This window comes from Bos grunniens, chromosome 7 (assembly GCF_055505025.1).
Source record: "Bos grunniens cultivar Pamir isolate PY7600 chromosome 7, Bosgru_T2T1.0, whole genome shotgun sequence".
NCBI classification, from domain to species: Eukaryota; Metazoa; Chordata; class Mammalia; order Artiodactyla; family Bovidae; genus Bos; species Bos grunniens.
This window is the reverse complement of record NC_141171.1, coordinates 8,110,707-8,131,667: the sequence shown is the minus strand read 5'-3', so window position 1 is coordinate 8,131,667 and position 20,961 is coordinate 8,110,707. Positions and strand designations below refer to the sequence as shown.

The window sequence follows — 20,961 nt, the reverse complement described above, 5'->3', positions numbered from 1 at the left end:
CAAGGAGAAGCTGAGGTCCCCCAAAGGCCCTGCCCTGTCATGTCCCTTAACCCCAGTATACCAGATGCTTCAGGGCTATGTGGAAGCCACATGGAGGCCCCCGTCCCCGTGGCCTGGCCTTGCTCCCACAGGGACCAGGGTACCTAAGGTGACCTCCCAACAGATGTCCTGCCCCTTCCCGGACACGTTCCCATCGGGCATCAGAGTCCTGAAGTGGGTGTCTAGCCGAGGACTCCTTGTCCCCGGCTCCTCGGGTCCCACGCCCCATCCGATGCCAGGGTCCTTGACTCCCAGGAGAGGCCCCACCCACCTGGGACTGCAGTCGGGGAGGTCCTGCTCGCAGTGGAAGCCGCCATAACCCGGTGGGCAGGTACAGGTGAAGGAGGCCACGTGGTCTGTGCAGGTGCCTGAGCCGCAGGGGCTGCTCAGACACTCGTCCACGTCTCGGGCACAGCGAGGACCAGCAAAGCCAGGGAGGCAGGAGCAGGAAAAGGAGCCCACCCCATCCTGACATGAGCCACCATTCAGGCAGGGGTCTACGGTCAGAAGGGAGGAGGTCTGGTCACGCACCTCACCCCCTGACCTGGCCATGCCTTGCATAGAGGGAAATGGGGAGAAAGCCAAGCTTCATTGGGAGGGGCACACTTAGCCAGGGGAACCAAACCCTGTTCTCTCTGTGGCCTCATTCCCTCCCTTATCTGATGGAAACCTCATCTATGTGTAAGGGAGGAAAGGTTTGAGAAGTTCCCAAAAGGTCCCTTTGAGCTCCCAAGTGCTAGTTGCCTGCGTGCGTGCTATGTCGCTTCAGACATATCCAAATCTGTTTGACTCTATGGACTATAGCCCACCAGGCTCCTCTGTCCATGGGATTCTCTGGGCAAGAATACTTGAGTGGGTTGTCATGCCCTCCTTCAGAGGATCACCCCCACCCAGGGATCGAACCCTCATCTCTTATGTCTCCTGCATGGGCAGGTGGGTTCTTTACCACTAGCACCACGTGGGAAACCCCAAGTACTAGTTGTATCTACTTAATTCCTGAGCTCAGCACAGGAGGTCTCCTCCAGGCCTGGGCTAGCCAGTAGGGTGGCCACTGACCACATGTGGCTCTTGAGCACTTGACATGTGGTTGGTCCAATTTGAGATGTACTGTCAGCATAAAACAGACACCAGAGAGCAGATCGTGAAGATTCCATATGAAAAAAGAAAAAAATAATGTAAAATACCTCAATCATTTTATATTGATTACATGCTGAAATGATAATATTTTTATGTATTAGGTTAAATAAAATATATTATTAAATTTAATATCACCTGTTATCATTTTGTTTGCTTTTTAATACAGCTATTAGAAAATAATTAATTCAAGGACTTCCCTGGTGGTCCAGAGGTTAAGACTACCTGCTCCCAGTGCAGGGGGCCTAGGTTTGATCCCTGGTAAGGGAACAAGATCCCCCATGCTGCAACTAAGATGCAGTGCAATGAAATAAATTTTTAAAAAATTAATTCAAAAATAAACAAAAAAAGATTTTTTAAAAATCAACTAAAAAATTTTAATTCATATGTGACTTGCATTATTTGTCTATTGAACAGTGCTCCTGGTGACTCACTAAGGGGCCTATTATCTCATAGTTTACATACAATTTTAACTTGCTTGCTGCCAGAGGCAGTTTACAGCCTTCAGAGTCAAACAGACCTGTGCTCCTAACCTAGCTCATCTCTCTACTCACTGCATTACCTTGGGCAAGTCACTTAACCTCTGTGGGGCCTCAGTTTTCATGAACAAATGCGGAAAGTAAGACAACTGTGAAGATGAAATGAAAGCACAGTGCTAGGCATACTGTAGCAACTTGATGAACATGTTCCCTAGGTCAAAATCCTCCCCCCAAGAGCTCCCTTGAACTCACTGGGGTCACAGTCATCGATGTCCTGATCACAGGAAGGGCCACTGTAGCCCTCGTGGCAGGTACAGCTGAAACTCCCTGCCAGGTTGGTGCAGGTACCATGGGGACCACAGGGTGAGGGGCTGGCACACTCATCCACATCCTGCTGACATCGTGGGCCTGGGGGTGGGGAGGGAAATAACATCCAGGATTAGCAGATGCAGGGTAGGGTCCGGGAGTACCTGGTGCTCAGGAGGAATCTTAAGACTGAGATGGATGAAGGCAAGAACAATTTGCCTCTGGGCGTTTTGCACATACTGTTCCAGAACACCCCTCTCCTTATTTCAGTGGATGAAGAATGTGATTCTGTGATTGAGGTCTGCTCCTCCAGGCTCTCCCTAAACTCTCAGCCTGAATTCTAGATTCTTAAGCCCTTATCAAACCAAAACCAGTCACTCATAAAGGAAATCAACCCTGAATATTCATTGCAAGGACTGAAGCTGAAGCCGAACCTCCAACACTTTGGCCACCTGATGCTAGCCAACTCACTGGAAAAGACCCTGATGCTGGGAAGGATTGAGGGCAGACGGAGAAGGGGACAACAGAGGGTGAGATGGGAAGTTGTATGGCATCACTGACTCAATCGACGTGAATTTGAGCAAACTCCGGGAGATGGTGAAGGACAGGGAAGCCTGGCATGCTGCCCTTCATGGGGTCAAAAGAGTCAGACATGACTTAGCAACTAAACAATGAACAACACAGCCCATATCTCTTCCTCTTCTCCTGAACTGACTACACAGGCTGCAAGTGTCTGTATCTAGCTCTGTTCCTTCCCAGAGGAAGCTCCCTTAAAAGGCAGAACCAGGGGACTTCCCTGCTGGTGTAGTGGCTAAGACTCTGTGCTTCCAATGCCGGAGGCCTGGGTTCAATCCCTGATCAGGAAACTAGATCCCACATGCTGCAACTAAGACCCAGTACAGCCAAATAAATAATAAATAATTTACTAAAAAAAAAATTTTTTTTAAGGCAGAGCCGGTGGTGGGGGGACTCCTTCTCTGGGTCCCCAGCATCACCCAGTATAGAGCAAGTTGCAGAGGAGGTGAGGAAGAGAAGAAGCAACTGGTGTACCTTGCCAACCAGGGGTGCAGGAGCAGACAGCCATCTGGCCAGGAGCAGACTCACAGTAGCCCCCATGCTCACAGGGATTCGGGGTGCAGGGGGACAGCAGCTCACACTGATGGCCTGTAGTGGGCAGGCAGAGTGAGATAGTCTTGAGAGATTCCTTGTTCCCATCTCCCCGAAAGGTCCCCACCTTGATACCCACCTCCCAAGCTCCTGTGTAAGAGTGGGAAAGGAAAAGAAAAAAAAGGGCAAACACAGAGAAGGAAGAGAGAATGAAGCAGAAAGGAAATAAGAAGGAAGAAGGAAGGAAGAGGCCCTGGGGAGGGAAGGTAGAGACACGCACCCTGGACACCAGGGGGACAGGTGCAGCGGAAGCCCATTCCATCACTGGTGCAGGTGCCGCCTGCCCGGCAGGGATGGGATTCACAGGCATCTCGAGTGAGGCTCTGACTGCACTGAGGGCCACTCCAGCCAGGCTCACACACACAGCGGAACCTGGTGAGGGAGGCAGTCAGGGCTGGCAGGAGGGTAGGGAAGTTGTGGGGGTCAGGGATCTGGGGAGAGACCTCACCCTCCAGGCGCATCGTGGCAGACGCCATGACTGCAGGGTTCCTGGGCACAAGGATGGCTTGGGGGAAGGCAGAGTGGGGGCAGGGAGCCAGGTGGGCAGAGGCATCGGAAGCCATTTTCACCATCCACGCAGGAGGCTCCCTCGCCGCAGGGGTTGGACGCACATTCGTTGATCTCCACGTTGCAGAGGGGCCCTGGGGAGCAGGCAGGCAACCTCATCCCGGGACAAGGATAGCGGAGCCAACCAGGGAAGGGCAACTTTGCCCCATTTAGCACAGTCACACCCTTGAGCAAGGAGCATCTCATTTGCTTCATAACACATCAGCTCTTGTGCATATTAGGACAGCCACCTCCGCAACCCAGAGATACCTCGCCCCAGATCACCCTTGCCCCCAAACTTATATGAAGTCACTTTAATTTCCGCCAAGGATTGCCTTGGCCCCACTCAGAAACACCTCAATCTCTGAGTCTGAATACCTTCATGGACATACCAGGATAATCTTGAGCCAACATGGGGATACATGCCAATGAGAGAAAGCAAAAATCTCAGGGCAAAGCATGGACAATCCCTAAGGACAAGCACGTGCAAAGAGAGGGGCAAAACCCGGCCAGGAAAGATAGATGATTTCACCCTCACGCTATAAAGACCCCGTTTCCATGGCAGCCACTTGCCCACCTGTGAATCCAGGCTGGCAGACACAGTCATAGCGGTTGATGCCGTCCCGGCAGACTCCAAAGGTGCAGGGGTTGCTGGCACAATCATCAGTGTTCACCTCGCAGTTCACACCTGCGGAAGGGGAACATGACTGGGATTGCCACCACCGTGACCTGCCAGAAACACCATTCCTGAACCCTCTGTGTCCCATCAGATGTACTATTCCTGTCCCAGCCCAGCTCCTGGCCCTACCTGTGGTGCCAGGAGGGCAGCGGCAGAGGTATTTGTCCACCAGGTCTAGGCATTTGCCCCCATGTCGGCAGGGCTGGCTTCGGCATTCATCCACCTGGCTCTCACAGCGCATGCCTGTATAGCCCGGGGCACAGGCACACGAGAAACTGGCGATGCCGTCCACACAGCGCCCGTGGTGGCAAGGGTCAGGCGAGCAGTCATCCACGTTGCGCTCACACACTGTGCCCTCGAAGCCTGCGGGGGACAGAGGGTCAGGCTCCACCCAATGGCCAAGGTCCTGCCCACAGCCATGGCTTCTGCCCAATCTTAACTCAGTTCTCCCTCAGGCCTGGCCCATTGAGCCAATAGGAGGCGGGCTCAGTTCAGGCTCCGCCCCTGGCTGGCCTCCAGAGGCCATCCAGCGGCCACCTCCGAGACTTGTCCCTGGCCAGGACCCTACAAGTTAAATCACACCCCTAGCGAGACCATGCTTCCAATCCTTACACCGTCAGCCCTGATTTGCCTCTCCCTCCATTGGAGATGCAGACACATGGGAGGTTCCTGGGCTTCCCAGGTGGTTCAGTGGGTAAAGAATCCGCCTGCAATGCAGGAGAGATGAGTTCGATCCCTGGGTGGGGAAGGTCCCCTGGAGGAGAGCATGACAACCCATTCCAGTATTCTTGCCTGTAGAATCCCATGGACAGAGGAGCCTTGTGGGCTACAGTCCATTGGCTTGCAAAGAGTGGACACAACTGAAGTGACAGAGCAGGACAGTACGGGAGGTTCCTGGGGGTGGAGGGGGTCAGACGGGGTCCCTCCAATCCAGTGCGCATCTATCCTGCCAGATCCTTTGGGCCCACCGCATAGCCTTACCTCTGCTTATGTCCAGGATTGGCTCCTCCTCCTGGCTCTTTCATTGGTCCTGCTCCGGGCCTGCCTTGTGGCAGCTCTGCCCGCAACTTTCCCCCAAGCGTATTATTGGCCCTTTTCCCCCACTAGCCCTGCCTCCAGATTCCTGCAGTCTTGTCATTGGCCCGCCCTCACCCTCTGCGCAGCGGCACTCGTAGCCATCTGGCTGGTCCACGCACTTGGCTCCATTCCGGCAGGGTGTGCTGGCGCACTCATCCACATCCAGCTGGCACATGGCACCACTGAAGCCTGGAGCGGGGAGTGTGAGATAAACAGAGACCCAAGTAGGGTCAGAGCAGTCACCCCTCACCCATGCTGCCTGGTTTGGGTGGAAAGCCCATTTACTTTTAAAATTAACTTCAGTGTTTTTCATAAGGTGGTATCTGCTATATAGGAAGCCACTAACACGATGTTATAAGCTCCCATCCTGGAGTCTTTGCCCCAAAAGATCTTTCTCAGGCTCCCTAGCCCAGAGTCCTCACCCGAGGGGCACGTGCAGCTGAAGCCATTGACTCTGTCCTTGCAGACCCCACCGTTAACACATGGGCTGCTCTGACACTCATCCATGTCCACCTCACAATAGGTGCCTGTGAAACCTGGAGGGATAGAGGGAGGGGGATTACGGCAATGAGGGTTTAGCTTCTGGTCTGAAGGGAGAGCAAGGGGGGACATACCCCGCTTCCCTTGAGCCTTGGCCTTGCCCCTCAACTCATCCCTACATTCAGTTTTCAGACTCAGGCTGGATCTGCATTCAGTGTGGCCCCAATTGGTTCAAGGCTTAAGAGACTCCATGTAGGCTTGTCCTTCTTCCTTCTTCAAACTATGCCTCTTCCCCAGCTCCCAGCCGAGGGCCCACCATAGCCTTGTGCCCAACCTCAATCCCACCCCAGCATCTCTGTCCACAGTCTCCACTTTGACCTCCACTCCAGACCCTGCTCCTGCCCTCATGTCATTACCATCCCACAGTGCCGTCCTGAGGCCCAGACTCCACTCCCAGCCCATCTGAGGTTCTACTGACTCCACCCAACCATGCCCCCAGACTCTGCTCTGGCTCCGCCTCCACCTCATCCCAGGCTTTAGTCTCTCACCCTTCCAGTTCTATCTGCTCTGGGCCCCTCTGCCTGAAGGCTTTTCTCGCCCTGCCTCCCAGCCTCAGGCCCCGCCCCAGCCACGCCCACCACACACCTGCCATGCAGATGCAGGTAAACTGGCCTATGCGGTCCAGACACGTGGCCTGGTTGCGGCAGGGTCCGGAGAGGCATTCATTTACGTCGGTCTCACAGCGCGGACCAGTGTAGCCACGGCCGCACTGGCACAGGAATGAGCCCTGTGTGTTCACACACCGGCCCAGGTGCTCACAAGGATTGGCACCTGCAAGGTGGAGTAACAGTCAGTGTGGGTGTGGGTGGCCGAGGAGCAGCCTCTCCCCTCCTTCCCTACCCTCAGACTGCGCCCCCTCACCAATGGAACACTCGTCCACGTCCTGGTCGCAAGCTCCACCTGTGAAACCCGGTGGACAGGTGCAGATGGCCCGGCCATTCACTGGGTTAGTGTCACAGATAGCATCCTCGTGACAGGGGTTGCTGACACAAGCATCGTCCAGATGACACAAAAGTCCTGGGAAAGAGTAAGTAGAAGTCAAGGGAAGACCATCCCCCAGCTCTGCCCAAAGGTCCCACATCCCTGAACATTGTAGTGTTTTGGGTTTTTTTGTTTATTTTTATTAACCAGCAGTGTATTTAGTGGGCTTCCCAAGTGGCGCTAGTGGTAAAGAATCTGCCTGCCAATGCAGGAGACATAAGAGATGCAGGTTCAATCCCTAGGTTGGGAAGATCCCCTGGAGGAGGGCATGGCAACCCACTCCAGTATTCTCTCCTGGAGAATCTCATGGACAGAGGAGCCTGGCAGGGCTGCAGTTCATAAGCAACTTAGCATGCACACCCATATTTAGTAGCTATTCTCCCCCAATCATTTATTTAAAATTTAAGCATACAGAAAAGTTTATTCATATACCCACCACCTAGATTCAACTATTGTAACTTTATTTTTTCTGAACCATTTGAAAATAAGTTGGAAATATCCACATATTGTTTTTAAAATCTGTTGACTCTTTTCATGATTCTAAGAGGGTCCTAGCATTAAGTCTTTGCCCCGGCAGTACCCTCTGCCTGACATACGCTGCCCTCTGCTCCAAGTCCCCCTCCCAAACATCTCTGATCTTTGCCACTCCCAAAAGTCCCCTCTCCTTATGAGTCACAGTTTAGCTCTCCATTCCTGTGACTTCTTCTCTGGATTGTCTGCCCTCCCAGGCCTCTCCCAGGCTTATCCTTCACCCCAAACCCAGCTTCTAGCATAAGCATTAAGCATATGCTTAATTAATTAAGAACAATATGTTTAATTATGCTTCTAGCATAGCGTAAGTCTGATTCAAGTCAGACTCCATCCTTGGCCCCACTCAAGAGCCATCAACAACTCCCTGCTGCCTTCAGGGAAAAAAGTCACTCACCAGTTTTGCCCATGGGGCAGGCACAGTAAAAAGAGGCCACACGGTCGTGGCAAGTGGCCCCGTGGAAGCACACAGCCGTGGCACAGTCATCAATATTCTGACTGCAGCTCTCGCCCGTCCAGCCATTGACACACACACAACTGTGGCCACCCAGTGTGTTGAAGCAGGTGCCCCCGTTGTGGCAAGCGTTGGGCTGCAGCTGGCACTCGTCCACGTCCTCCGTACAGAACTGGCCTATGGCACACAGACACATGAGTCCGGTTACCTGGCGCATGCCCATCCAAGGGCTTCCCTCAGGTCCCACTGCTCACCTGTCCACTCAGGAGAGCACTGGCAGTTGTAGGTGTTGACACCGTCCACGCACGTCCCCCCATTTAGACACCGGTGCCCTGGACAGTCATCCACATTCACTTCACAGTTCTGGCCCTCAAACCCTAGCGTGGAGCACAAGAATGGTCACTACCAGGCAGGCTTGCTGTGCCCCCACCTCTGCTGCCTCCCCCTGGGTACAGCTCCCTCACCAGGAAGGCAGGCACAGTCATAGGTGAGGTCGCCACTCTGTCTGCAGGTGCCCCCATTACGGCACGGGGAGGGAGCACAGGGCACCGCGGGGCTCTCACACAGTGGCCCAGTGTAGCCACCTGGGCACTGGCAGCGGAAAGAGCCAGGCGTGTTGAGGCAGGTGCCACCATGGCGGCAGGGCCCGCCCATCCGGCACTCATCTACATCACTCCGGCAGCTGCGGCCCTGGTAGCCGGGTGGGCAGGAGCACAGGTAGCGGCCATCGGAGCCCACTGAGCAGCGGGCACCATGGGCACAGGGGCTGCTGAGGCAGGGGTCTGGCAGGGAGCAGTCGGGGCCTGCCGGGAACCAGAAATGGTGAGCCCAGGCCGACCACACCCTTGCCTGCCTTCAGCTCCCTTCCAGACCCTCCTTTACCTCGGAAGCCCCGGGGACAGCGGCAGGTAAACCGGGCAGTCCCTGCCACCACCGAGCTCTGGCAGACACCACGGCCAGCACAGGGGCCAGAATGGCAGGGGTCTTCCAGCTGACACCGTTCACCCACCCAGCCTGGTGGGCACCTGCAGACAGAGACGACTCAGTGGGGAAAGTCAAGGCAGAACAGCCCAGAACATAAGAGATACACACCAGACAGACCAAAAACACACAGGTAAACAAACACACACACGTATTCAACCATGCAACAGTTTCCCTGAGCATACCTACTATCTTCTTAGCAATGGGAATACAGCGTGCATGCTAAGTCACTTCAATCATGTCCAACTCTTTGCAACCCCATGGACTGGCTGGCTCCTCCATCTATGGGATTTTCCAGGCAAGAATACTGGAGCGGGTCGCCATACCCTCCTCCAGGGGATCTTCCCAACCCAGAAATTGAACCCGCACATCTCTTAAGTCTCCTGTATTGGCAAGTGGGTTCTTCACCATTAGCGCCACCTGAGAAGCCCAGCAGCAAACACAATTAAAGTGGTCCCTACCCTCTTGATGTTCATAGCCAGGTCTGCCAAAGAGAAGATATACAAATAATGAATGAATAAGCAACATGCCGGGAGTGGAGGGAAGAGTAGTTCAGGCCATGGGGACCATGAAGGATGCAGTTGGATAGAGTGGTGGCCCCAGAAAAATTATGTCCATGACCAAGAACCTGTGACTGTGACCTTATTTGGAAAAAGAAATGTAATTAATGATGTAATTAAATGATGGATGTCTAGATGAGACCATCCTGATTACCCAAGTTGGCTCTAAACTGAGTGACAACTGTCCTTACAAGGGAAAGGTGAAGACTCCTGGCCTCCAGAACTGCGAGAATACATTTCTGTTGTTTTAAACCACCCAGTTTGTGGTCATTTGTTCCACAGCCACAAGAAGCTAAAACACAGGATAAGGAGAACAGAGGGATGGGGGTGGGGAAAAGGCAACTATGTTTTCCCAGACAAAGTGAGGGAAAAAAAGAAGACTGTGTGGGAAAAGAAAATGAGGGAGGGGGCCATGAGCCTGTGTGGGGAAGAGTAGAGGAAATGGAAAATGCAAAAGGTCTCAGGCTCCAGACGACAACCACCCAGGCGCACAAAGACGGGCAGAACCCCCAAATGTACCAGATGAGAGGGACACACGAACACGATGCACTGGGCTGGCAAATACTCAAAGACACCAACCCACAGCCTCATTCACCAATACGGACTAACTCTCACATGCCAGGCAGGAGGACCTCCACAAAGCCTCAGTTCCTTTCCTGGGGGCACAGAGACCCCTTCCTTCCTTCCGTTGCGGGGAGGTGGCCACCAATGCTTGGGCCCCCTGTTGGGGGAAGGTCCTTCAGCCTCCAGCCCCCTCCAAACCCACTAAGGCCACCCTGAGAGTGAAGGTACAGAAGGGCGCTGGTCCAGAGTGGGGTCAGGGGGAGGGACTTGGACCGGCCCCCGACGCTACCCGTCCTTCGCCTGTGTTCCTCCCTCTGGCCGGTCCCGGTCGCTTGGGGCTAAACTTAAGTAGCTGACTCAGTCCTTAGCGTCACCCACAAGATTCCCCCCACCCCAGCCCCCAGCGAAACAAGTCGGGGCACGGGCGGGTGCAGAGGGAGAACCCAGTTCCCAAACCCCCTCCCCAAAGATCCGCAAGGCAAGGACCGCCGCCAAGACTGCGCGCCGGGAGGGGGCGTGCTGCGCTGGGTGTAGAGCACGGCGGGTTGTTCCTCCCGCGACCACGCGCGCGCGCGCACGGCAGGCAGGGCGTGGCCGCGCGGCCCGCTCCCGGCGCCCCCGGCGGGTTCCCACGCTCTGTGCCCCGCGCCCCTGCCGACCGGTCGGGCTGGTTCTCCGCTGCCCGCGCCCCGCCCAGTCGCCTGGGCTTCACCGGAGACCGATGGGGGCGGGAGAGTGGGGGTGGCGGGGAGCACGGACTTGGTTTGGGGGACTGGCTGGGGAAGAGGTGATGACTAGGAGATAGAGACTAGAGATTGAGAGACTTTGAGAGTTGGAGGATCCATGGAGCGGTGACAGACTGCGGGGTCCACGAAAGGGCTTTGAAGGAAACTCGGGATGAGCGGGGGCGTGGGGAGAGGTTCCCAAGGCCCAGCTCTGGAGACTAAGCCCGGCGCTCCGCTCCGGGCGATCCGGGCTCCGGGAGGCCGCGCGGGCCGGTGATTCACCTGTCGGGGGGGCGGGGCAGCCGGGGGCGCATTCACCTGTCGGCAGCTTTCCAGGCGCGGGGTCCCAGAGCGCAGGCGCCCGGTCCCGCGACTCCGCCTCTCAGGTGAGTAGCGCCAGGTGAGGTCACAGTTTCCCCCTATTCCCACCATCCCAACCCGAGGAACCCGCTCTACCAGGCTGAGACACCCCCCCACCCCCATCCAGATGAGTCAAAGTGCCTGTGTAACTTCAAAGGGTCTCTGAAGTCACCCCAGACCCACCCAGCTTGGGCTGGACACACAAGTTGCTGAATAAATGGATGCATTTAATGAATCGACCAATGGCTACTGGGTGACCTGCTATTATTAATGATGATATTATAAAAGGAACCAAGCATTTTCCCATAACCTCAGCGGTTTCTCCTTATGGCACCTATTTTCCACATCTCTACCAGTAACATTAATAAAAATACCATTTATTGAGCACTTACTGTATGCCCGACACTATGCTGATTTCACTCTTAATCTTTACAATCAACTCCATAAAGGAGAGAACTGTTATTGCCCCATTTTCCGGATGCAAAAATGAGGCTCAGAGAGCTCAAAGCACTTGCTCAAGGTTATCCCACAGCCCAGAATTCAAATTGATCTCTGTCTGCCTCTGCTCAGCAATTCCCCAGGCCCTGCCCTGCTTTCCCAACCCTCTGCCTTTCCTTGCACTTTCCAACAACTGCATTTGGGGGGACTTTGGTCACAAATCAGGCAGAAGGACCATTATTTTATAGATCAATGAGGTTCAGAGAGGGGAAGTGACTCACTCAAGGTCACACAGAAAGTAAGTGGCAGAGCAGGGCTCCTGTGGCCCCACCACTAAATCTTGAGCTGTGGGAAGGTACAGATGCTATACCCACTACTGCCAATCCACTGTTACTAGTCCCTGAAAGTCTGTTGATTGAATAACTATCTGTCCATCAGGGGATTTACACAAGACCGCAGGCAGCAGAGAATTCTGTGTAGTTAGCATTAGTGGGCCCATTTTCCAGACTAGGACACTGAGGCTTAAAAAGTCAGACCATCAGCAACATGATGTGGGATTTGAACCCCAGCCAGGCAGACTCCAGAGCCTCTACTCTTAGCTCTGCTCCACTCAAAGGGGAAACAAGAGGTTGCCCAAGCTACACACTTGAAGGAAGTGGTGGAAGCATCTATGGTGAACACAGAGGCAGGGGGAGAAGACAGACCGCCTCCCCACACAGGGCCCACTGATGGCTCAGAGCCAGGCACTCACAGGCAGGCAGCCTCCCGGGAGGGCAGCTGGGTGCAGCGACCTCCGTTCGCACACGGGCTTCCGTCCAGGCAAGGGGGGGCTGGGTGGGGGTGAAGGAAGGTGGGGGTATCAGGCCGGCGCCCAGGAACCCCAGCCTAGATTGAGACTCCGTCCTTTGCTCCCTCAGGCAACAGCTGCACCAGGCTGGGGGCGTCTCTACGAGTGCAGGGAGCCCCCCCATTCACAGTTCCCACGGCCCCCCGCCCCGGCCCCAGCTGTTGGGGCTGCAGCTGTCACTGCCAACTCGGGCCCTGGGAACCACAAGGCAGGGGCAGGCAGGAGAAGGGGCCGACTTGTGCCAGATGTGGGGGCTCAGAAGCTGCCACAAGGGGGGACAGGAAGTGGGGGTGCTGCAAGGGTTGAAGGGAGGTCTGGGACTGTGTACCCAGATCCCAGGGTTGTGGAGGGGGCAGGAGTGGGGAGTCCTGGGGCCCCAGGTCTTCCTTCTGTTGATGCTGGGCATCTACTCCAACACGGCAGGCCTGCATGCTAGTTCTGGGGAGAGATGCCAGGGCATGAACGAACGCCGTGCGCAGCCAGCAACTGGGTGTTACAGGGACGGAGTCTGTGTTAAGGGAGGGGCAGCTGGCACAGCTGACCTGTCCAGCATCCTCACCCTTAAGGACTGTGTCTCTCTGCAGTGTGGCACAGTCTAACTGTCCTGTCGGATGGGTCAGGGGTGTGGTGGGGTGTGAGTTAGTGGGCCCTTGTGTGAGCCAGCAGGTGTGGGGCCGCTTGTGCATGTGTGCTTGTGTGTGCAAGTAGGGGAGAAAGAAAGGGAGAGGAAGAAGATGAGAAAAACAGACAGACATAAAAGAAGGAAACTAGAAGCAGACAGACACAGAGAGGAGATCAAGAAGGACAGAGACAGAGTTTAAAAAAAGAGAGAGAGAAATGAGATAAACTGGACATGTGAATGCATTAAACATGGCTTCTGTCCCCTTCAAGGCACAAGCAGCCAGGACACTATTACCCAGACAGGAGCCCAGGCGTGTTTGTGAACTCATGCTGGGGGCCACATGACACGAGCCATGGGCCTTGCTGAGCAGTGGGCCCTGTGGGCCATGTGTGTGTCTGCGTGGCCTGCATGGATGTAGAGATGTTTGTAGGCTGAAACTTGTTGTGTGTCCATGTATGTGAACTATGTATCTGGGTATATAGCTGTGTGCTGTGTGTGACTTGCGTGTGCATGGGTATGTCTGGGTATGGGTTGGATGTGCCCCTATACCTGCATGTGTCAGCTGGGTGTAGGCATATCCTTGCATCTGTCTATATGCATCTGAGTGTGTGCAGACAGTGAGTGTGAGGCCTTGGGCTGGTGGTGCAGGGTATGTATGAACATGTGTGATTGTATGAGCACGTGTGAGCTGTGAATGTCTGTGTCTTGTGTGAGCTGGGTGTGCACGTGTGCGGGTGTACCCTATGTGTGTGTGTGCACGCACATACACATCTGCATCTCCACATGTGTGATCCAAGATTGTGTGTCCTGTGAGTGTGTGACAGGCCATGTGTGCCTGCCGGCTGGCCTCTGGGGGCAGCTGCTCCTGCCCACTCCTGCCCCATCTGCCCGGCCAGGGCTGGGCTGGGCTGGGCTGGGGAGGCCTGTTTCCTCCCCACCCCTCCCTGGGCTGAGCCCCACAGCGGCGTCCAGAGACCCAGGGCCAGGGCCACTGGGCTCGCGTCCCTCCCCTGCTGGCCAGGCCTCCCTTGGCTGGGGGTGCGCCCCAGCAGCCCCGGTCCGGCCCCGCTGCCGTCCCCGCTTTGTCTGGCAAAGAAAGCGCGAGGCTGCCGGGGGGGAGGGGGTGTCTAGACGGCGCGGCCATTGTCCCAGGCGGGGGAGGGGAAGAGTGGGGAGGGGGAGGGGCGGGGGGCTCCCCGGGCCCGCTGGGGAGGGGGTCGGGCTGCTGGGAGGGGGCGCTGGAGCGGGAGAGGAGCACGTGGGCTCGCGCCCCAAGCCCTCCCCTCCCTTCCCCAGGCGGGGAGAGGGTCCCGGGACGCCGTCCGGTCCAAGCAGCCGGGGGGAGGGAGCGGGGCCGCGGGCGGGGGAAGGGGCGCTGGCGCCTCTATGGCTCCAGCTCTGGCTCCGGTTCCGGGTCTTGCCGCGCTCCGGCCTGGGAAGTTTTCTCCGAGTTCAGAGCTCCCAGAACTTCGCGCCCCCTCCGGCCCCCAGCCCTGCCAGACCTGCCCCGGGTGTGTGCATGGGGAGGGGGAGCTTTTATGCGAGGGGTCCCCGACCTGGGGATACTTGGATTCCAATCGTGACCTTCCCAGGGCTCTAGACAGGCATGGTTGGTGAGAGAGCCCCAGATTCTTGGTTACCCCCCTACTCGCCCGCTAATCTTGATCCGCTCACCTCCAGCTCCCAGTCCCGGGCTCCAGGGTCCCTTTATTCCCAGCCCACATCTCTCCCGGGCCACAGTTCCCCCGGTCTCTGGGGTCCTGCCTCGCCCCCACTCTCAATTCGGAGTCCCTGCCCCCGGCTCCTGCGCTCCCTGCCCCTGCGCTCTGGTCCCTGATTTCCAGGGACCGCCCCACCCCCCCGCCACCCCTCATCAAGTCCCAGACTCGGGGAGGCCTTGCACTCCATTCTTCCCCTTCCCCCACCCACTCACCCCATCCCGCCCTCAGGGTCCCGGCCCCTCACCTGCAGCCCCCGGCCCCGCTAGCAGCAGCAATAAGGGCAGCGTCCGCACGGACGGCAGGGGTGGCGGCGGCGACATCGGGCGACGGCGGCGGGGGCGGCGGCCCCGGGGCCCCGGCCCCATGGCGGCCGGCCGCGACCCTCCCTCCTCCCACCTCTCTCCTCCCTTCTCCCTCCTTCCTTGGGCTCCGGGCGCGTCCGGGGCCAGCCTCCGCGCAGCCAACTTCGCTGAAGTGAGACGGCCGGGCCGCCCCGCCCCCAACCCTGGGCGGCTCGCCCCGCCCCAGGGCCGGCCCAGAACTCCCCCGCCCCCGGCCCGGCCTCCTGGGGTCCCTGCCCACCCTCCACCCACACAGCCTGGGACCCGAAGACCCTCTCGGAAACTCAGGCCAGCGGGCCCAACCCAAGGTGTCAGACACACCCAACTTCCTGAACATCTCCCTGCTCCCCAAAACACATCCAGAGCCCGAGATACACACGGAGCCGGGCACAAACAGACACTCCCCTCCACTGCCCGCCCCCCCGCCCCGACACCCCGAAACTGAAACCAGGCACGTCCTGCAAGGCTCCTGAATACACAGCCAGGATGCACAAATGCAGAGGCGTGCACAGAGCTTCCTCGGGGACTTAAAATCTGAAATATTCACAACTCTAAACTCAGGCCCTCTCAGACCAAGAGCCTTGGGCGATTTTTGCAGCCTCGGACCTCGGACAAAGTCTAGGCGTCTCAAGTGTGCTACCAAATACCCACACCCCTTCTTACTCTCAGCGCTTCCTGAAAGTAACCCCTTCCTCCTCAATATCCAAAGGTCCACCCCACCCCATAGCCTACACAGCTTTGCTGCTCAGCCAATCTTGCTCAGTTTCATCCAACTGCCTTTTCCAAAATCAGTCATGCTGAAAAACAACCACCCTGCAGTGAGCTCTGTCCCTGTGGCAAGAACGGGTACTCCGGAAAGGCCCCAAGACCAGCCTAGAGAAGCCCCCACTCTGGGGAAGAAAAAACCAGACTCCAGCACTGAGGACTTAGGGTTGGGCCAGAGGGAGGGACACAGCAGAGAAGCTGGTGAGGGCTCTGCTTGGGGGAAGGGGTCACTTATTCATTCATTCATTTATTCAACATAAAGCTCAAGCTCTACGTCTGGCGATGTTTCAGCGGCTGGGAGTACACCTCCCCTGCCCTCTCCAGGAGAGAGCTTCCCTGAGAAGGGTTCAGTGGGGGCTCAGCCCAGAACTGAAAGAAAGACATTTCAGGAGAGGGACAGGTTCGCAAACAGAGGAGGGGGCCGAGTCAAGTAGGGAAGGAGGGGAGAGTGGGCAGGTCAGGGGTCACCCTGGCCCTGAGGAGAAGGAGAAAGAGACCAGGCCGACCTGTAGGTGTTTAGCATGGTGATGAGGCTGTAGTGAGGAGGAATGGGTTGGGGGTGAGGTGCTGAAACCCAGGAATCTGAGGTTCACCCATGAGGCAGCTGAGCACTGGGGCTAAGCACGGGGGCACCAGGGTGAGAGACAGTCACCTGGGCACCCCAGAGCTCTTTGAGCAATTTTAAATTTTCATTTAGAAATAATTTAAAATGCAATTTCCATAGGCCTTTTATCCAGCTTCACCAACTCGGCCCACACTTTGCCAAATTTACTTTATAATTATTGTTGTTTAGTCACTAAGTCATGTCTGACTCTTTGCAACCCCCTGGACTGCAGCATGACAGGCTCCCCTGTCCTTCACTATCTCCTGAAGTTTGCTCAAACTAATGTCCGTTGAGTCAGTGATGCCATCCAACCATCTCATCCGCTGTCACTCCTTTCTCTTTTTGCAAACTTCAGTCTTTCCCAGCATCAGGATCTTTTCCAAAGTATTGAAAAAGAGTTGGCTCTTCGAATCAGGTGGCCAAAGTATTGGAGCTTTAGCATCCCAGCATCCCCTTCCAATGAATATTCAGGGTTGATTTCCTTTAGGATTAACTGGTTTGATCTCCTTGCTGTCCAAGGGATTCTCAAGAATCTTCTCTAGCACCCCAATTTGAAGGTATCAGTTCTTCAGTGCTCAGCCTTCTTTATGGTCCAACTCTCACATCTGTACATGACTACTGGAAAAACCATAGTTTTGAAGAAATTATATATAATTTTTAATTATATGTAATATATTATATAATATATGTATTTGAGAGCAGAGCTTCCCAGATGGGTGGTAAAGAACCCACCTACTAAGTGCAGGAGACATAAGAGATGCAGTTTCAATCCCTGGGTCAGGAAGATCCCCTGGACAAGGGCATAGCAACCCACTCCAGTCTTCATGCCTGGAGAATCCCATGGCCAGAGGAGCCTGGTGGGCTACAGTTCATGGGGTCACAAAGAGTCGGACACAACTGAAGCGAGTTAGCACGCACACGTGTTTGAAAGCAAGATGTTGCTATGATGTTCCTTTGCCCCCCAAATCATCACTGAATGTTTCCTAAGATCGAGGGCATCCTTTTATACAAACACACAAGTTTTCTCCATACGGACAGTTTTTGGTTTCTCCAGTTATATCCTCTGTAGCATGTTTCTTTGCTGGTCCAGGATCTAATCTCTGACCATGTGTTGCATTTAATTGTTATGTTTCTTCATGTCCTTTAATCTGTATCAGTTCCTTAGTCTTTCTTTGTCTGTCATGATGTTGATATTTTTGTTTGTTTGTTTGTTTTCTAATTTTATTTTTAAACTTTACATAATTGTATTAGTTTTGCCAAATATCAAAATGAATCCGCCAATGTTGATATTTTTGGATAGGCAAGGTCATCTGTTTCACAGAACATCCCTTAGTGAACTGGGCTGCAGTTTCCTCGTGACCAGGTTCAGGCTCTGTATCTTTGGCAAGAACTGCCAAAGAAGTGATGCTGGTACTCTTCCGTGGGTTGTATCAGGAGGCACCTGATATGAGTCCTCAACACTGGTCTTGTTAGATTTTGATCGCTTGAATGAAGCTGGTCCAGTTTCTCTACTGTAAATGTACCATTCTCTTCCCATCCCCTCTTGTAATGAGTAAATATCAATATCATGTGGGGAGATATATTGAGCTGTGTGACTATCCCGATGCCTGTCAAACTATCACCACTGTTTGGAGCATTTATTGGTGATTGCCTCTGATGATTTTTTTTTTAATTGAGATAAAATTCCCTTACATAAAATTACTTACCATTTTAAAGTGTACAGTTCAGTGGCATTTAGTGCAACCACCAGCTCTACCTAGTCTCATCACATTTTCATCAACCCTAAAGAAAATGTTGTCCCCGTCAGCAGTCACTCTTCATCTGTCCCTGGCAGCCATTAATGTGTTTCTGTCTCCATGGATGTACCTTGTTCTGAATGTTTCACATCTGTGGAATCATACAGCATGTGGTCTTTTATGTCTGACTTTTTTCACTGGGTATAATATTTTAGAGGTTCATCCATTTTGTAGCATGTGTCAGTTCTTCATTCCTTTTTATGGCTGAGTAACATCCCATTGAAGAAGGCAATGGCACCCCACTCCAGTATTCTTGCCTGGAAAATCCTATGGATGGAGGAGCCTGGTGGGCTGCAGTCCATGGAGTCGCTAAGAGTCGGACACAACTGAGCGACTTCACTTTCACTTTTTACTTTCATGCATTGGAGGGGGGAATGGCAACCCACTCCAGCGTTCTTGCCTGGAGAATCCCAGGGACAGAGGAGCCTAATGGGCTGCAGTCTATGGGGTTGCACAGAGTTGGACACGACTTAAGTGACTTAGCAGCAACATTCCATTGGAGATATAAAAAATGCAGCTTCCATCCCTGGGTTGGGAAGATCCCCTGGAGAAGGGAATGGCAACCCACTCCAGAATTCTTGCCTGGAGAGTCCCAGGGACAGAGGAGCCTCTTGGGCTACGGTCCAAAGGGTTGCAAAGAGTCGGACACGACTGAAGCGACTTAGCACGCAGGCACGACATTCCATTGATTGGCTACACCACATTTTACTGATCCATTCCTCTGTTTACCTGGGATGATTTTCATAATTATTTATTTTTGGCTGCACTGAGTTTTCATTGCTGCGTGAAGGCTCTCTCTTGTTGGAGCAAGCAGGGGCTTCTCTTCGTTGCCGTGGGCGGGCTTCTCCTTTCGGTGGCTTCTCTTGTTGCAGAGCATGGGCTCTAGGTGGGTGAGCTTCAGTAATTGCAGCACATGGGCTCAGTAGCTGCAGCTCTTGGGCTTAGTTGCTCCATGGCATGTGGAGTTTTCCCAGACTAGGGATCGAATGTGAGTCCCCTGGCTTGGCAGGTGGATTCCTAGCCACTGTACCACTGTGGAAGTCCCCTTGGATGGTATTAAAACACTGGAAGAGGAAGAGGTGGTAGAGGCAGAGAAGTACCATTAGAGAGAAAGAAGAATGAAAAGCCAAGGGTGAAAGTTGAACAATTGACCAGGGCCCAACACAGGAGATGATCTCCAGCCCTGCTGAGGGTGGCAGAGAGTCAAGCACCAGGGGACAGGAACTGAGGGTGTCCCAGCCTCTCAGCTTATGAGTGCAACCTCCATCTGGGAGGGGAGCTATTCACCCATCTTACGGGGTCAACCCTCATGGGGGTGGGTCTCTGCCCATCTTATGATGATTTGCTGGAGGCTTTCTAGAGGAAGAGCTGAGATTTGAACCCAGTAACTCCGGGCCACATGGAATGAGAGGGAGGGGTGGGGTGGGGTTGGGGTGGGGACTGGGAAGAGAAAAAGACAAAAGTTGCATAATCAGAAGGGGCACAGCTGACTCACTGTGAGTGTGCTGAGTCAACAGGCCCATGGGGATGAGGGAAGGCACAGCTTAAGTCCTTCTCATACCCATCACCCCGGGAGGAAATCCAAGCCCCTCAGCCCTGCTTTCAGAGCCTTCAGACACTCCCCAGCCCCTCCTGTTCCCTTCATCATCACACTGAGTCACCCAGTAGGCTCTGCACTCTCACAGCCTTTGCTCAGGTTCTTCTTTCTGCCTGGGACATCCAGCTAGTTAGAAGGACCCTTTTGCTTCCTCCCCAAGCAGGAACTCATAGTAGATGTGTTCTTTTTAAAAATGCATTTCCTGGGGCTTCCCTGGTGGTCCAGTGGTTAAGAATCTGCCTTGCAATTCAGGGGACACAGTTTGATCTCTGGTCCCGGAAGATTCTACATGCCACAGGGCAACTGAGCCCATGTGCCGCAACTACCAAAGCCTGCTGGCTCTAGAGCCTATGCAATGCAACAAGAGAAGCCACCACAAGAAGAAGTCTGTGCATCATGATGAAGAGTAGTCCCCTCTCACTGCAACCAGAGGAAGCCAGTGCACAGTGATGAAGACCCAGCACAGCCAAAAATAAAGATAAATAAATGTATTTCCTGGGAGTTCCCTGGTGGCCTAGGGCTAAGGATTCCAGGCTTTCACTTCTGCGGCCCTGGGTTCAGTCCCTGGTTAGGGAACTGAGATCCTACAAGCTGCACGGTGCAGCCAAAGTACATAAATAAATAAAAATTTTAAAATGCATTTCCTTCTAGCTATAGGGAATGCTGTACTATTTCCTGCACATGTCGTGGCTTTGCACGTGCTGGTCCCTCCTTCTAGCATGCCTATTCACCTCCATTCCTGTACCCGGTAAATTCCTATTCTTTAAGATTTCAGCTCCAGGAAGTCCTCTCTGCTCCCCACCCCTGGCTTTCCTAGCATACTTTCACCCTACCACTTGGCTTGTCCACAAGGGGCTGGGAGTGTCTGTATCCTGCCTTTATCCCCTCTTCTATAATGGGGGCTCACCAGTGGCCAGACATCACACAACATGAGGTGGGCACTGAGGGGGTAACGTGGGAGGGAACTGGCTGAAGGAGTTGGCATGCTCAGTCCAAAGGAGCCACCACTGGAGGCCCAGATGACTCTCCTCAGTAACTTCTAGGTATCTGGGGGTCCTGAAAAGGGTCAAGTGGCCCAGGGGACAAAGGTAGAGACTTCAGTGCCTCCCC

The 20,961-nt window shown here is 54.5% G+C and overlaps 1 protein-coding gene across 1 annotated transcript in view; it reads right to left on the bottom strand.

Moving 5' to 3' along the window:
* NOTCH3 (notch receptor 3) overlaps positions 1-15,201 on the bottom strand; it is a 39,806-nt gene extending 24,605 nt beyond the window's left edge. The window contains exons 1-17 of the mRNA XM_086408768.1: positions 14,993-15,201; positions 12,310-12,388; positions 8,813-8,955; positions 8,395-8,733; positions 8,185-8,307; positions 7,874-8,107; positions 6,829-6,984; positions 6,553-6,738; positions 5,850-5,963; positions 5,503-5,616; positions 4,480-4,713; positions 4,249-4,359; positions 3,574-3,766; positions 3,346-3,497; positions 3,009-3,122; positions 1,905-2,060; positions 311-536 (exon numbers count right to left, since the gene is read on the bottom strand). Of these exons, the coding sequence (XP_086264894.1) occupies positions 311-536; positions 1,905-2,060; positions 3,009-3,122; positions 3,346-3,497; positions 3,574-3,766; positions 4,249-4,359; positions 4,480-4,713; positions 5,503-5,616; positions 5,850-5,963; positions 6,553-6,738; positions 6,829-6,984; positions 7,874-8,107; positions 8,185-8,307; positions 8,395-8,733; positions 8,813-8,955; positions 12,310-12,388; positions 14,993-15,113 (2,795 nt within the window). The 5' untranslated portion in view covers positions 15,114-15,201. The remainder of the gene's footprint in view (positions 1-310; positions 537-1,904; positions 2,061-3,008; positions 3,123-3,345; positions 3,498-3,573; positions 3,767-4,248; positions 4,360-4,479; positions 4,714-5,502; positions 5,617-5,849; positions 5,964-6,552; positions 6,739-6,828; positions 6,985-7,873; positions 8,108-8,184; positions 8,308-8,394; positions 8,734-8,812; positions 8,956-12,309; positions 12,389-14,992) is intronic.
* Between the last annotated feature and the right edge of the window lie 5,760 nt (positions 15,202-20,961).